The 17,658-nt window shown below is 39.7% G+C and overlaps 1 protein-coding gene across 2 annotated transcripts in view; it reads left to right on the top strand.

Moving 5' to 3' along the window:
* The window catches only part of ANO5 (anoctamin 5), a 54,710-nt gene that overhangs the window by 17,126 nt on the left and 19,926 nt on the right, over window positions 1–17,658 (top strand). The window contains exons 3-7 of one of the 2 annotated variants that reach the window (XM_027696320.1): window positions 1,724–1,771; window positions 8,344–8,457; window positions 15,294–15,362; window positions 16,337–16,621; window positions 16,981–17,094. In XM_027696320.1, the coding sequence (XP_027552121.1) occupies window positions 1,724–1,771; window positions 8,344–8,457; window positions 15,294–15,362; window positions 16,337–16,621; window positions 16,981–17,094 (630 nt within the window). The remainder of the gene's footprint in view (window positions 1–1,723; window positions 1,772–8,343; window positions 8,458–15,293; window positions 15,363–16,336; window positions 16,622–16,980; window positions 17,095–17,658) is intronic. The other variant, XM_027696321.1, reaches the window with a different exon arrangement.

Here is a 17,658-nt window from a genome sequence, read left to right as displayed (position 1 = left end):
GGATGAGGGGGGCTGTGTGCAGTGCAGAGGTCAGGAGCTGTGGGGCAGCATTGAAAGCAAGGCTGTGCTTTCGTGGAGGTTCAGTTTGTACAGTACTTTACATGGCAGGTACTTGCAGTGTATAACTGGAGAAAAACTCTCTGCTTAATTGTCTCAGCCCTTCGTCCTCTACTAATAGAGCAGGTTTTTCCTGTAGCATCAGTGACATGAGGATTAGACTTCTAAACCCAGGTCAGACTATCTCACAGGAAGAGCATAGTGCAGCTATTTATATTTGCACTGGTTCTCATGTGGATTCCTTGCCAAAAACCAGATCGATCTTTCTGTGTTTATTTGACCTCGTTCTGAAAAGGACATTTTTGTCTTACTTAGATAAGCAAATACCCAGAGATAGCATCATAAAAAGAATGTAAAGATGTGTTTATGTATTACTTGACGTGTCAATAGGACAAAACCAGCACATTTGTTTCACAAAATTACAGGAATGAAATTCAGTGGTTTCTCTCAAGAAAAATGGTAATAAAAGTGAAAAATATTGTTTTCTAATTCAAAAAATAATACACAGTACTTTATGAAAATTGGTTTTAGGGCAATAAACCTTTTGAAATATTACAATTCTAAAGCAATAAATGATGGTCCAATAGTGAAATGCTGTTAGTATTCTGCTTCTATTGAAAGTTAATTGAATTCCATAGAGAACTGTTATGTTTTCGTAATGCCCTCGCACTGTTTGGTTGCACTGTTTAAAACTGTCTGTGGTTTGTGTACAGAAGCAAAACAAAAGAAAAGTGTGATGTTATTGACTATCAGAATTAGGTATTGCAGAACAGCTGAGGTATTGCAAACCGTTATTCTTTCCAATGGCAAAGTCTGATCTCAAAATCCATCGCTGCTGCAATCCCACGGTGGGGCCAGGACCCCGGATGGCTGATGGCCATGTTTGTAGGATGGCTGTGCTCTGCAGAGCCCTCTGTTCTTGGTGTTCCTGTCACACCTCTGTGGAGTCTGGCCCGAGGATGTTGCAGCAGCCCCCAGACCCATGTACAGGAAAATAGCACCAGGTCTTGTACAGTTAAAATCAGGGAAGGGCCTCACTGGCTGTGGATCAGAACTGGAAGCTGGTCTGCCCTCACTAGTCTCATTAAGAATAACAACTGCAATTACTGGTACCAATTTACCTTGTCTATACTGGGAGATTGAGGATTTGTTTCCTTGCATTTGTTTTTGTTCAGTGCGCATTGTATAATTTTGGTTTGTATTTCAAGAAATAGCCATTTAAGGGGAATCACGTTGTTCCGAATGCAAGCACAACCATCTATGCTATGTACACTTTCTCTCTTATCAAAATAAATAAGAATACTGTTAAAAGTTGTCCTTCATCAGCTTGTAAACGGTAATCTGTGCCAACTTGTTTATTTTTTTCTAAGGGAAATGCTGAGGAATACCGTGTAGCTCTTACCAAAAATGGTAATTATTAATACTTAAAATTAATAGGGGCCATGTAAAAGTTGGTGGCGTAGGCTGGAGACCAAGCTCGCCTGAGGAAGTGGAGATTGCTTTAAACTTTGACTGTATAGACTGAAAATCCATCTACTGCTCAGAAGAGCTTTTATCAACTTATGCCAGAAACTTCGCTGTTTCTTCTGAATTAGCCTTTTATTTTTAAAGCATCCTTTGCATCATCGCTAACAACATTATGTTTTTCCCGTGATGCCACTGGCAGGGCCTAAGCAGCACTGAGACTACTTTACTCATCCCTGAACATCAAGTGGTAAGCAGTAAGCAATATTCATGCTTCCTTGCATGAATTTGTGTGGCGTCTTCTATTCCAGTATGCCAAAACATCCCTCACCAGAAAATTTTCCAGTTTCAAGGATGCCATCCTTCCAAAAAAGAATCTTTTCTAGCTCATAAATTATGAATGTGGTGTTTGCATTTATTCCTAGTGATGATTTAAAAAAAATTCAAGCAAATCAACAGGATAATAGACAAAATTGAAAAGTTAAGATTGGTGGAGAAAACTGGAAAGTTTGCTTTTTTTTATCATTGTTTTGGTTTGATGGGCTATAGGGTATATTCTGACTCTGGTGTCATTAACAAATGTGGGATTCCTTGTTACCGTGGTAGCCTGAGGGCTCTGTGAGTCAGCATGATACTTTAAAAAGTTTTAAAGAGCAAGAAGCAAACACTGATGTCATTTGAAACGCGTTGCCTCTTTTTTTTTCATTGTAGCAAATAATAAGGAAAGGCTCAAAGTAGCCACTTACTGAAATTCACGGAAAAGATAACTGTAAAAATTCTCAAATATATCAGAAAACTTAAAATAATAATTATTGTTTTATGGAGAAAAAGTACAAAAAAAAAGTACTTAAGATAACTGAAGAAGTACATGCTGAGGTGTATTAAAACTGTCTGCTTGCTTACATTGGGCTCTGGTGTCTTCCATTAACACCTATGCTCTCTTAGCATACTTTTTATTTTTCTTTGTTCTGTTCTTGTTTATCCAGAGAGGCTTTTTATGTGCGTTTAAATTTCAGTGCAAATATCTTGATGTCTTAAATGGCTTTGAAGTGCATGTTTTCAAGCTTTCAGATTTTAATGTGGTTCAGAAATGAAACACAAGTGAGGGTGAAAAAAGCAGCTTGCAAGAAATACGTGGGATTTTGTGTTTCTTTGGATGGGAAAGATTATGGTTTTTTATGCAACCTTGTAACCTGCATGAAGTCTAACTGGAAACTGGGATGTGTGGTGTTAAGAGTGTTGTTAATACACATCTTTAAAATGAGTAACTCTCCAGTTGCACGGATTCCTCCAAGGAAGAAAAATGAAGAGAACTTCATGGAAAGGGGCTCTCTGGTAAAATGGGAACTGAGTTTATGGTGCATAAACCAGAAATTTGCCTTTTTGGTTTTCATGAGAGTGCCTGTATATTTGCATATGTTCTGGAAATGCATTCACAGGAACTTTTTGCTTTTGGAAATACATTTATATTATTTATATATATGTGTTTATCAAATTATGTTTAAACTTATAAGTATATATAAATATATATAAATATATATATTTATATTTATAAAGTTGTATTTAGCATAGCAGCACTTAGATCTGCATGTTTTTCCTGTAGCTGTGTGTTTAATTCAGTGAACAGGAGGAGTATATAAATATTCCATGCAAACTGCGGATCTAAGTGAAGGTGTCAACTTTGTTTTTAAGCCATTGAATGTTTCCTACCCCTTCAGTTATGGAAGCTTCTCTTGTATTTTGGTTCAGCTTTTAAACACTTATGTTTTTGTCCATTTCTGTATTCTGAAAATTTTTCTGCAGTGGAAATTTATAAATTACCTGATCACTTTTTAATGCAGTTCTTTTGGTTTTTTACCCTGTCCATTTTAAATGTAACATACCCGTGTGATTATCAAAGGTATGCAGTCAATAAAATAAATATTTGGTTTGTAGACTATCTTGTAAGCAAGCAAATGTTACAAACCAATTTCATTTTCTAATTTCAGGCAGGTTCTTTGCCTGGAAATGTAGGACTATGACAGTATAACTCTTTGATGTGCTGATGGGGATCATACGAACAACCATTCCATGTTATTAATGTAACCTCATAGCCAGAGGTGCTTCCCTGTGCTGTAACTCCAGTGAAGCTAATGGGTTCCTCCACCCCAGATTAGTGTTGGTTACTGCTTTGTTAATGAAAGTGCTGCTCTAAACCACCTCCCCACAAAAAAGGTGCAAGATGCAAAAAGCAGAAGGGGAACAGTGCTGAGGTCTGAACTTGCAGTCCCATGTCCGTGGGGTTGGACTCTTGCCCCTTGAAGTCCAGGGCATTGGATTTGGGATGGGTGTTTCTGAATGTAGACCCCTAAGGAACTTGCAATCTTCTGACTGAATAATAATCTGAAAAGTATTGCTTTAGGAGAAGTTCCCCTGTCTTTGAAGCATGGGCATGGAGAGGGCTGGGATATTTAGCAGCAGGGTGTGTTTGGAGGAAGCTCCGTGCCTATAAGGAGTGAGCTGTGCTAAGTGACCTGTAAGGACATAAAATTCCTGTTAGGTGGATGACCAGAAACAGAAATCCCTCAGAGTCCTGTAAAAACATATGGGATTAAATCATTCAGGTATAACCTGCAAAACATATTTGCTTTTTGGGTACTGTGATTCCCTGAGGGGGAGCTGCCCACACTGCCCGAGGCTGTCGGTGCCACGGAGACATTTACCGCAGTCCCCGTCCCTCAGCTTCAAACCAAAGTCATTTCTCTGAAGCACTTTCTGTGCCAGTGTTAGTGGTTGGTGCCACTTCCAGCAGCTGGGTTTCCCCTCTCCAGCTCACCGTGCCTGACTGTTTGCCTTGGCCCTCCAGAAGTGTCTCTGAGGCCCCTGTGGAGCGAGGCAGCCAAAGGCTCCTCGGCGAGCGTTCAGCAGGGCTGGAGAGTCCTGGTGGTTCTGGATGGAGTGTGGGGCCACCAGCCAGCATTTACACGCTGTACCCAAACCAGCCTGGGGAGAGAGGGCCATGGACTCTTATAGCCTTACTTCATCTTGAGCTGTGCTTGTTTCCATGCTGACGTCTTGGTCTCTCCTGTCACCTGTCCTGTTTGAGTCAGGATTTCCTGCTGCAGGGCTTTAGATCATGTCCGAGGTGAGCATTGCAAGTGTAGGTACTTGGAAGGTTGGTTGGTTGGACATGTTCCAATACTCCAACCTCTCTTGGGTGTCTAGACAGAAGTTATCAAATATGGAGTAATTAGAAATATTAATATAATTCTGTATGAATCCTCTAAGTTTGCACTTCTGTAGCCATGTGAAAAGAAAATTTCTCTCCTCACGACACACCATTACAGCATTCAATTAGCACTGTCTGCAAGTTGTGAGGTCACTTAGTTCTTAGAGAGATAATTAGGCTATTGAGACTGGAAAGTTATGACAGGAGGGCAGTATTTGAACAGGTGGTTTTTGTGAACTTGCTTTGCAGCTGATGGATTTATTCAACTTTCTGAAAGTGTTGGTAAATGCTGGGTGTTTGCAGTAACACTGTTTCATAGACTCCTGCAATGAACTTGGGTTGGAAGTGAACTCTGGGGGTCTCCTTGGCCAACCTCCTACCCAAGGCAAGGCTGGCTTCAGACTTAGGTCAGGTTGTGCAGTCCTGGCCTAGCTTGATCAGGCTGTGTGGTCTTTGGGGATGGAGATTATGCAGTCTCTCTGGGTAACCTTTTGTACCCATTCCCACTCAACCACACCCTTACATTCAGTAGAAATTTCCCTTGTTGCAACTTGTGGCTGTTACTTCTGGAGTTTTCACCTTATGGCTTGGGGCTCCATCTCTTCTGTAATTCCTCATTGGGTATAATTTAATTATTCAAAAGCTTCAGCTCACTTTCTGTACTGTGTTGGGAAGTTTTAATTTGATACTTGTATTGCAGAAGGAACACATTACAGACTGTGATGAGGTGTAGCTTCATTTAATAACTGCAGGTTGTCCAGGATAATTAATTTGAATGCAGTTCTGGAAAGAGCTGCTACTAATCCGTAATGTTTAATGATTCACTGATAACACCAATGCAAATTACAAACTTTTTATGTATTTTAAACCTGTAGGTGCACATGTGTGCACAAACCTGCATAAGTATGCAAGACTGATCTTGTTCTCCTTGTGAAATCCAAATGCAGCAAAATGGAAAGGAATAATTTATGTGTTTAATAAGCAGGCCTGCCACTGTCCATGATAAATAATCCTATGTACAGAAGGAGAGGGAAGTGATAAGTATTCCCCTTCTCAAAGCAGATCCAGCAATGACTACTGCATCTTCTTAAATTGATAGTCAGGCCTTTAATGACTGAGGGTTCTGATGCATCTTAAAAAATGAGCGAACGTTGATGGCACTAAAGATAAAGTATTACTTCAATTGTATTGAATAATCTAATTATAACTATGCAACCCAGACACTTTGGGATACTCCTTTGGCAGGAGCATTTTTTGAAGTAAATATTATGTATTGCTTTATTTCTTCTTTGTGTATATGATTCTGTGGCTTACACAGTGTAAGCCAGTGGTTGGGGTGGCCTTTTTTAGGGCAATTCCCCAGCACTGTAAGTTGTTAGAATGCACTTTGGGGTTCACTTACTGTAAGGCTGAATAATTACATTACTGTTGATTCTATACAGATGTGAGTGTGGTTCTGTGCACTGTGTTAACTTGATTAAATCAACATCTAAACTGTTGCAGTTTGCATGTAGTCACAATTATATTTACAAAGAAAAACCCAAATCTGTAAGTTCAAAACAGAATAGAAAAATGCTTTTTCTTTTCATCTATTGGATTCCATGGTTTTTCTGAGCCTCTTAGTCATGCAAGATTATGTACTGCATTTGGAAGCAAAAGTATTTTCTGAGGTAGCTGATTTCAGTCATACAAAGTGATCTACTTTAATTGATCTGCTGCAAATATTTCTCAAGAAGAAAAACCACAGGAAACCCTCACAAAATTGCTGAAGAGGGAAGGCAAAGAAAGGTTGACAGAATTTTCAGGAAATAATTTCTTTTACCTTTTGCAACACAGTGTTTTGTAGCTCCCCAAAAGCTAGGATAGGGAACATAGGAATTCTCTGTAGTGCATGGATGCTTCAAGTAGGCTGCTCTCTGGTTCCAGCAGTTACCAGTGTGTCTAATGGAGGTGCATAAAGTTGTGCAACACCGTGGAACAATAGGAATTTTCAATTATTTGTGTTTCATTTCAGCCTACTTGAAGATAAACATGTGTCCTGGACTATGTGGATATTACTGCTTGTAATTTTGTCAGCTCTGGAATTACGTGGTTGCCATTTGTCTTTTTGTGTCCCAGCGGGTCCAGCCTGTTACGAGTGTAACAGAAACGTGTGCCTGTTGTATTACCCTTGCACTACACTCAGACCCGCTTTCTTAATGTTCTTTTTTAAATCTGCTTAAGTATCCAAATGATGGCAATTAGCACTGTAGGGGTCATTCTTTTAAAACATATACTTGCTGTCAAAATGAATCCCAGCACAGCTTCGCCTTTAATAGAAAAGACATGATAGTCATATTATTTGTGGGTGCTTGTTCTGATAGTTGGAGGCTTTTCCCAGCTTTAAGGGACACAGATTTGTTGCTCACTGTAGTTGGGGTGGATGTGCTCCAAGCAGGTGGTTTGGACCTTGGAGGGAAGCAGTGGACCCGCTAACTACTTGTTGGTTATTCCAGCAGAGTGGAAGGAGATACAATCTGTTCCTGAAGCGACGTCTCCGGGTAAACCAGTGATGAATGGTATTGCAAGTGGCTTGGATGGCTGCAGTAATAACATGCTTCACTGTGTGATGCCTTTTGTTAACTGGGAGCAAGGTTCACAGTTATAAATAAATATCCTGTGCTTTCTCAGGGAACTTTTTCACATGTATCCTTGCATGGTGTGAGACGGAGACGACAGAGACATAGCCCTCTGAATTATTCTGTTTTGTTCCTACTCTAATAAAATGAAAACCCAATTTGGCCCCATAAAAATACACTTTTGTTGATGGGTGTGGTTTAAAAACACCAGCCTTCCTCAGCAGAGAGGCCAGATTTCCTCTCTGGAATTCCTCAACGTTTAGCTTCTGGAGAGCACTTTGCTGTATGTCTTGTACACAGTTTGGTAAAGCTGAATATTGATATGATAACAAATAATATTACCTAATATTGCAAATAATATTACCTAATATGAGTTAACTTCCTTAGGAGAGTGGGGTTATAGTCTTTTATTTGCCTAACATTAATTACTGTGGCCTAATTGATGAAAAAGGTAAATGTTGTTACTATGACACTCTGACCTGCTGATAAATTAAAGTATGACCTTTAATAGATCAACTGGAATACCAATTACCCTGTTGCATTGATACTTTTTATTAGATGTATTTTTTTTTCCCATGAAAGTAAATACTCAATTTTGAAATGTCACTCCTGTGTTGTTTGTGTGCCATTTTTATATGCAGTCATTGCTGGGACATATGTCTCTGTGGTGGTTGATTTAGTGAATCTTGTTATGTAGAGGAAAATGCATGGAATTTACATTTTGGCACCTGCTTCAAGTATTCACAAGTATTGCTGGACTAATATATATTTATTCTTCCTGCACCAGTTATTTACATGTAGTGCTTGTGGACATATGCAGTTAATTTTGAAATTACTTTAACTGGATATAGCCCTGTTAAATCTTGCCCAAGTATATCTTCAACTGTGAAGAAACTGAAGAATTGTGGCAATGTGGGGAAACTTCTTTGTCTTCTGTTATACTTTAGAGAAAGAGCAATACTTGTTTTTTTATTCATATGCCTTTATCTTCTACAGATTGATAAAAGACATCAAAGCAAAGATTCTATTTTCTTCAGGGATGGTGTCAGGAGAATCGATTTTGTTCTCTCCTATGTGGATGATTTTAGTAAGGAACTGGAAAAAAAGTTGGTAAGTTTGTCTTTTTCAAATCCTCTTAATTTTTATCTCCAATAACCTGAATATCAGTTACTAATTCTTTCAGATCACTACACTCAGCTGGAATAGGACTTAGCTAAAAATTTTATAGGTATGTGAAAATCCATTCCATGTACAGAAATTTCTGTGTAATTTACTGTAGTGTGTCAGGACCCAACTTTATTAGATTTTTGGGACTGTGTTTATTGAATTGATCACTCTCCAGTGCTTAGGCTGGGCAATATATAATACAGTTGAGCAAAGTAATCCAAATTATTTTGCTTCTTCATTGATAGTCTAGCTGAGACTTTGGAGAAATATCTGTAAATAATTTTGTCTGCAAATACTTTAAAATGCAGGAGGTTTCTTCTAAATAAGCAAAGCATCATTCAAACAAGATTTAACAATAACTATTTTTTTCCATCCGTTGACTGCAGTTAGAGCAGAAATAGATTCTTAGATCGAAGAATCAATGCAATTTTCCTTTAGTACCTTTGAGACTCTTTTTGTAATATATACTCTGAGTAGCACAAACACAGCATGTCCTCTTTGAGCTTTTCCCTGTGTTTGACTTACTCTCTACATATGTGTATTCATTGTTCTAGAAGAATATTTAAAGTGGCTTTGATGAGAGCCCTCTTCTGTAACAGAGCACAAAGTACAAGCTTTTTCTAAAATGCCAGTGGCTATCCCTGAACTTCCCAGCATTCAGTTGCCTGAATGACACCTATTTGTTCCATCTCACACTGACACTTGTGGCCTAATTTGGCTAAACATGTAAATTCAAGCTATATAAAAAAATCCAGTACTATGAGATGCAATCAAGACAAACAACAAACTTCACATAAAGCACAATATTAAAAAAAAAAAAAGGGGGATTTTAAGGTTTTTTTTTCCTCTGTATTTCCTGCCTTCCTTCTGAGTCAGGAGAGGTCACATTTACTAACTGGTCTCTCCAATATATAACTCTGAAGTTTATTCATGATTTAAAAACATTGAAAAGAGAAAGACACCAAAAAAACTTCATTTTCATGCAATCATATTATTCTGAAAGATAAGGGTATCTGAAAAAAACTAATTATACCAGTGCTTATGACAAAATCATGATCAAAACTAAAGGTCTGTGAAGTAAAGGACAGTTATCATCTATATCTTTTCATATTTCTTTCATAATTAAAAATCCTAATTTCCTTTGAACAAAAACTGCAAGATTGAGCTGTTAAAAAAATGGCCTATTGCTTTCATTCCTTTATGAAGGAAATACTCTTTTCATTAAGGATTTATGCTGCCTGAACTTGCATCCAGATATGATCCAGTGTAGAGCACAGCCCCTCATCTTACTCGTTACCTTAAAAAACCTGGGAATTTCTGTCATTGTCTCTGTTTGTTGCTTTTCCCAGGTGAAGCACCCCTCAGTCAGCTGTGCTCAGCTAGCCACATTCCAGAGATTTTCTTGGGAGACCAGAGTTATTTTATAGCTATGGTACCATAGGTTTATTATATACAGACATAAAAAACTTTTTCAAACTCAAACCCTCTGTCAGGCTGTAATCCTAGCTGCATTCCTTCTTCTCTCATGAAGCAAAATGCATTTAAAAAAGGAGGAAGAGTAGATCACTCAGCATAGAGAGAAAAAAGATATCCATGCAGAATTTGTCGAAGCAGCTCTTAAAATAGACTTTTCCATTAGTCATACTCAAATTATTTAAGATGAGGAAAGAAATTGAGACTATTTAGGTAATGTTTCAAGTGGGAAGGAAAATAAGCCAGATGGTCAGTCCCTTGTTCATATTGTGTGCAGCAGTTTCCTCCTCATTGCTTTATGGATCATTAGGAGGTAGCAGGAATCTTTACCAGACCAGAGGCCACAAACATGGGTGTCATTATTGAGTGAAGGATCCATGTGAAGAGGAGCCCAAGAGTTTGTTTTGCTGTGTTTCCTCTCTGAGGTAAAAATGCACTTGCTAGGAAGAAAGATCTCTGTCTTGCAAAAGGCCAAACCATCCCTATTAAGTTTTGTGAGGTTTAATTCTTGTGTATGTCTGTTAATTGGAAAAGAGTTTGTGGCCCCATGGAGGAAGGGGTTTGGTCAGTGGCCCTGTAGATTAGCTCTGCAGTCACTGGACAAACAGGCATGGAGATATCAGTGTTTTTACACAGTTCCTGGGGAATCTGCATTTGCCCTATATTTGTGTTCAGCATAGACCTTTATGCAATTAGTATGCCTGTAAATTGGTGCAGGCTTCTTAGCATACAATTACTGTTGTCTCTGTGGGAGCAAGATTGGTGCACTGCAGCCTCTGGAATTCATCTGGCATATACTGTGCTTGATATTGTACAGTCATCACAGAAATGTGAATTTCTTTTACTGTGGCACAATGATACAGCAAAATGGAACAGCTAAGAATAGGAATGTTCATACAAAGAGAATAACAGTTGTGACAAAGGGTTTTGTTTCCTTGTCTCAAGGAAACAGCTTTATTCTGCATTTCTAAGAATGGGATGAATAACTTCTTTGTGTATTTCAACATAGCCCTAATACAGATGTAAGAGATGGTCTGTTCATCTTCTCCCTTAGTTTCCTGCATTAACTTCTTTGATGTTCCCAGACACATTCCAGCTTCAATGCTGTTTTGAACTTGCCTTCTAAATCCAAACCACAAACTCCTCTAAACAAAAATTAGGATTACAATTTTGTGAGACAATACTTTTATATTTTTCCTTGAAATCTCCAGCACACAAGTGAAAATATTTTACTCACATATGAGATTTATGTGAACATCAAAAATATAAATAGAATTTATACAACATCTAACAAATTATTAATAACCAGGACATGATCTTTATTGTCCCTAAGTATATTTCTTCAGGAGAACTCCAGAGCATTAGGGCTCAGGGATCTCTGTGCAAATTAATTTGCTCCTGTGTTGTGACTGGAAGCAAAGTGCCCCTGTCCCCAGTGGTGCATGGAGATACAGAAAGACATTTTATCGAACCCTTTTCCAGTTTTCATCATCTCAAACAGAAACTTCTGCTTTCTTGGAGGCACCACATAGCCCAGAGTTAGGGAGCCAGGGCCAGCAAGTATCAGATGCTTGTTGCTGGTGCTGTCAGCCCTGTTAGGCTGCCGGCTGTGAGAAGCTGCATGTGCAGCTCTGCAGGCACAGCTGAAAGCTGGGCTCCATCCAAGCTGGGCAATTCTCCCTGCTGCTTTACAGCAGCTTGGCTGGTACTTGCAGAAGGAATCATAGAATATCTTGAGGATCATCAAGTCCAATGAGTCAGCAGTGCCCTGGCAACCAAGAGGACCAACTGTGTCTTGGGGTTTGTCAGACAAAGCGTTGCCAGCTGGGCAAGGGAGGGGATTGTCCTGCTTTGCTCTGCACTGGGGCAGCCTCACCTGGAGTATTGTGTGCACCACAATATAAAAAACACATGAAGCTATTAGAGAATGTCCAAAGGAGACCACAAGGATGAAAAGTCTGGAGGGGAAGACGTAAGAGGAGCGGCTGAGGGCACTTGTTCTGTTCAACCTGGAGGAGAGGAGACTGAGGGGAGACCTCATCGCAGTCTACAACTTACTCATGAGGGGAACAGGAGGGGCAGGTACTGATCTGATCTCTTCACTCTTGTAACCTGTGATAGAGCTTGAGGAAATGGCATGAAGCTAAGTAGGGGGAGGTTTAGGTTGGGTATTAGGAACTAAAGGTTTTTCACCCCGAGGGTGATCGGGCACTGGAGTTCAGGAGTTCATAGAACCACAGAATCATAAAATATGCTGAATTGGAAGGGACCCATCAGGATCGAAGTCCAACTTCTGGCCCTGCACAGGACAGCCCAATAATCCCACCATGTGTCTGAGAGCATTGTCCAAATGCTGCTTGAACCTTTACTTCCTAATACCCAAACTAAACCTCCCCTGAAACAGTTTCATGCCATTCCCTCGAGTCCTGTCACTGGTCAACAGAGAGACTCACTTTGGAGGGCACACAGAGCACCCTCCCAACCATGTGGGCAGTCCCTGCAGGCTGCAGGAGGGCCAGTTATCCATGCTGTCGGCCTCCTGCTCTCATGGCTGTGGGTGGATGAGATGACGAGAGGCCTTTCCTAAACAGGCTCCATCTCATCTGTAACTTTCTTCTGAGGGAGCTGTGTGGGCAGCCCAGCCAAGATCAGACTGATCCCATACTGTGTTCTCTAGGATACAGCTAAGAGCAGGGTTCTTGTACACTTTACTAGTAGCATGTAAATGTTCCCCGAGGCCATATTTGCTTCCCAATATCCTACTGACTGCCGTTAGAATAAGCCCAGGAATCCTGATACATAAAAGGCTCTGGTGAACTTGGTGCTCCCTGCCTAAAGGAAGAGGAAAAGCAAGGAAGAGGAGTTTGATTAAGGAATATTATGTTGTAAACTTAAGATTACTTTAATCTCCTGTTCCTTGACTGTTGTGACAGGCAGTACCACCACAAACAGGTTTATAGTGGTTGTCTCTCTTCCACAGATCATGCGGTGTTACATCTGCATTGGGCTTTTAATAGTACTGCTGGACTTTGGATCTTGCTTTGTTAATCTTATCAGGATGGTTCCTTACAGCCCAGCATGTGTTAGATGATAAAGTTACTCTGTGCTTATCCTCCACCATGTGAGATATCTACAGCAGTGTTTGGAGAGGTCAATGCTCTACTGGCCTCTCTCCTACCTAGGCCACAGTGGTCTCAGAAAATGTGGTTTCAGTGCTTTACAGATCCTTGGGAGAGGCTTAAGAACTATACTTAAAATGAGAGGAAGGGCATTAGCCTACTCTGGCTGGTCTTCACTGATGGGATGACTTACAGAGCTTCCCTCTGTGACTGCAGTGGCATCTCTAGCAGAGTCAGAAATATATGCACCAGGTACAGCTTTTAAGGTTTGGGGCAGGAAGCTTAAAATTCTAACAAGTACACATTAAAACCAACCAGCACTGGTCCAAGGGTACGTTGGTTTTGGTTTTTTTGTTTTTGCAATAGCAGCAGACTGATTTCCTTTTAAAAATGGTTGTTTCCAGTGACTGGAAAGTTCAGTACATTGCGTGGATTTCAGAGAAGGGGGCTTATGGGAGGAGAGCAAAGTGCTAAAAAGAGCATAATTCCTATTAGACCACTGTAGTTTGTCACACTAAGTGTATAGTAAGGAAAAATAAGAAAGATAAGTAAGGGGCCAGCCCCTGTGGCACTGTCTGTTCCTGAGCTGCACAGCTGGAGAGGAGCTGGCTGGTGTCTGGTGGCAGAGGAGCCTCTGAACTGACTCACTTGGCTCTCCTCCAGTGTTTGCTGGGGAAAGAACACACACCACTATGCTTTGTTTGGAGAAAATGTAATCCAGACTAGCACATAGCTTTGGGTACTAAGCTTAGATGTCAGATTTTCTATAACATTTCAACATGCACTCCTAAATCACCTTTTAGTTGTATTGTTCTCTATTTGATTATCAGGTCAGCAGACCAGAGCTCTCTGATGTTTATACAGGTGCATGCAGGAGGTTTAGTGGGATTGATTATTCAAAAATAGTGCATGGAATTGCATGTGTCCCCAGCATGTGCTAGAATTGAGGAGTTAGCATATTTGCAACTCCTATAGTCAAGTGTCTAATTTAATATCTAATAATATTTGGCAAAATCAGATGGGACAAGTAAAAATGAAAGGCTGCTAACACAAGAAAACACATCAATACATCCTAAGGTACATTTGAGGGCTGTGAAAGCTATTTTTCAGTATTCATTTGTCTGAGTAGTTTATGCAAACTGAAATGCAAAAAGGGCAGACTGCTGCTCACAGACATGCAGGGAAAGGAAATTGGCTGACAACTGTGGTGTTTTGCATTTTTAAGTATGTTTGAAAAATGTCATTTAAGACCTTTCAATAGAAAAAACATCAGGCAGCATTGCAGGTTTTAGCCAAAAATAAATTCGTGGTCTAGCTTGTGCATTTTAAAGAGGCTAGGTCTCAATATTTGCCTTACTTTATGGTTATTCTGACAGTTCTTCAGCCAATTTTATATAATTGAAAGGAAATGAATGCAATCTCCCAATAGGAGCAAAAATTACACAGAGAAGGAGGGGAAGAAAATGTTCTTCCCTAAAGGCACCACCTAGGAATTACTTGGCAAAATAAAGAGTTCTAGAAGAATCTCAAGCTCACAGAGGTCACGCAGCCACCACTCGCTGCCACAAGCAGGTTTGTTTAACTCTGCTGAAGTCCACACTGACTTTATGCAAGCTAAGCACATGGAAGATCAGACGTGGTGATTTGTTGGTCTTATCTAGTTTTACAGTGATGTTTGTGAAGTACTGTTTGAATTGTCTGTAATCAGTACTTGAACGTCTCTATCAGGCATAATTGTAAAACAGTAAACAGATTGGACTGAGAACAATCGGTCTTCCACATGCTTCCAGGATTTTTCCTTCCATCTAGTTTTGATTGACCTTCTCTTAGCAATGTAGCTTAACTTGAACAGTTACACACCCCACATACCAGCCTCCTGAAGAGTCAGAAGTACTCAGAACACAAGACATCAATTCCTTCTCTGATTAACCAGAACATGCCTTTTCCTACCCAGTAGGTTTCCCGTTGCAATTCCCAATGTGTTGCCATCACAAAGCTGGCCTGCACTCGGAAGTGGCCTGGTATGCATCAGCTGGTTTTTTTGTCTGATTGTTTTTAGAAGGTCACATAGCATTAAGGGGTTGTCATCAGGGCAGCTGAGAGAAGTTGAAACTCAGTGAGTCATCAGTAAGGGATCAGTTAGTTGCTAACTTCATCACTTACTAAAGTGTGTTTGTTTCTCTCTAGGAAAGAAGAAAAGAATTTGAGAGCAATCTGCAAAAGGCAGGTTTGGAACTAGAAACAGAAGACAAGAAGGTAAAAAAAAAAAGGAAAAATTAGGATGAGAGAAGTAGACTTGCAAATTAATAAACCACTTCGTTTCTTTGGGAAAAATTATCAATTATGCTTGTGGATTTCAGTGGAGTGTGACTTACTTAGGTGAAACAAGGTTAATATGTTTGAGTCCTCTTTCTAGATACATTCATAAAAATTGCGGAAGCAGAATAATTGTGATTCAAGAGGAAGTGATGGCTTTTGATTTCATAACAAAAAGAAAGTGGTTCCAAAATAGCTGTGATTTGATTTAAATCCACTTAAGTGGGAAGTATACTCACAGCTGCATTAAATCCTGCCTAACATGAGTAATAAGTTTGGAAGGTTGATGAATGGATTAGTTATGCCCACTGGATGTTGTAATTATGAGGAAAGGGTGAAACAACTTGAGGATGTTTGATTAGTGTTACTGTTTGGTTTAACAACTGGAGAACATGGGATTTTGACTGATGCAGTCAGTGTGCCAGAGGCTGGGTGGGGCAAAGTAACTCTTGATGAAGTTCAGACTTTGTAACATCCATAGACGGGGAATTCATTGAGCAATATGTTAAAAGTATCTTCTGATTGCCATTTTCTGCTGTGTATCCAGAGGAACACTGAAAGAATATACACTGTTGGGTGAGGCCTGTGATAAGAATATTCCTTGTGTTTCCAGTGCATTCAGTGTAATGACAGTTTTCAGGCCTCAGTGTATGAGATTAATATAGTTTGAAAAACCTTTGTGAGCTTTTAGTAGTGCCAGGATTGTTTTTATGAACAGACAACCACTCGGATAAGCTTTTCAATTAAAAATATATATATACAAAAAGTTCCCCTATTCCCTCCTCCTTTTTTGTTTTTTTAAAAACCTTACAGAAATATGTAAAAGTCAATAAATTGCATATAAAAACTATTCCCATAAATCTTGCAATAAAACACAGTTTGGTCTGACGTCTGATTTAACTTTCCCGGGGCAGGAATCCGAAGATGGCAAGATCTTTTTCGTGAAGATCCACGCGCCGTGGGAGGTTCTGATCACATACGCGGAGGTGCTGAACATCAAAGTTCCCATCAAGGAAAATGACATTCCCCCCACCGTGGAGAACCCCCTGGATTGCATGCTTTTCCCACTCAGGCTGCCTGAGAAGGTGATGCACCCCGAGCCGGATTATTTCACGGCCCCGTTCAGCAAGGACAAGCAGGAGCTGTACCTCATAAACGACCAGAGCACTTTCTTCTCCCCGTCCATGAGGAACAGAATAGTACGTACATCGGTTTGGCTGGTTGCAGTTACATGCAGTTTTACACAACCCCATCAGAATATTCCTGTGAGGAAGGAGGGAGTATAGAAACTCTGGTGTCCGTGGTAGATACAGGGAAGCCTGGGTGCCTGTGTATCTTTCTTAGAAATCTGGGATGAGACTTGTTGGAATGGATCTTCTGAGTGTCTGTAAGGCAGTTGTGCCCTCAGTGTTCTTACATGGGGTAAGGCCTTCTGAAGAAATACCTCCTGCTTTTGCATATTGTTCCAGCAGATTATACACAGTGCACGACCATTGTAGGGTTCTGTTAAATGGCCTTAAAGTAGGAAAGTTCTGAAATTCTTGTGTTTGATTATTAGGTTAATTATATTCTTACACGTTGCCCTTATGGAACAGAAGAAGGGAAGAAAAAATTTGGGATTAAGAGACTGCTAAACAATGGCACCTATACAGCTGCATATCCTCTTCATGATGTAAGTATTTTAGCTTTCCGCTCCCTTGAGCATTTCCCAGTGTTTTCAGTCTTTTACCTGCTGTGAATTTGCTGTTTCCAGCAGATACAAAAATGCACTCAAACCCTTCCATTTGTCCCATTAATTCTGTTTAATAATACACGAAACGTATCTACCAGCCCTGCTATTTGGCTTTTATGTGCTGAAATGTTTCTTCCTGTGGAGGAGTTTTTAGGATATACCCATGTGTCAGTCACATCATTTCTTTAGAGACTTATATCTCTGAATTCTACCATAAGGCATTTTTAGATACTTTATATAGATTTATATTTTTAAATGTTTGAAAATATTTTTTCTTTCTTTGGAAAATAAAAATAAATAGGTGAATGGACATTCCTTAGGTTATCAGTGGGAAAGTTTAGCTGATCAGGATCTATGCTGTAGAAGGCTAGTCTAGGCTAGGAAGTAATTTGTCCTGTTGGGACTACGAAAACCACAGATAATAAAAAGCAAGAATCTCTTCTATACAACTACTACCAAGCTTAAATGCTAAAAAATCATACGAAAAAATTCCAAAACTCGTGA

The sequence above is a fragment of the Neopelma chrysocephalum genome, unplaced genomic scaffold (assembly GCF_003984885.1).
Source record: "Neopelma chrysocephalum unplaced genomic scaffold, ASM398488v2 Primary Assembly neopelma1_106b, whole genome shotgun sequence".
NCBI lineage: Eukaryota > Metazoa > Chordata > Aves > Passeriformes > Pipridae > Neopelma > Neopelma chrysocephalum.
The sequence above is the reverse complement of the archived record's forward strand: the minus strand, read 5'-3'. Positions and strand labels throughout refer to the sequence as shown.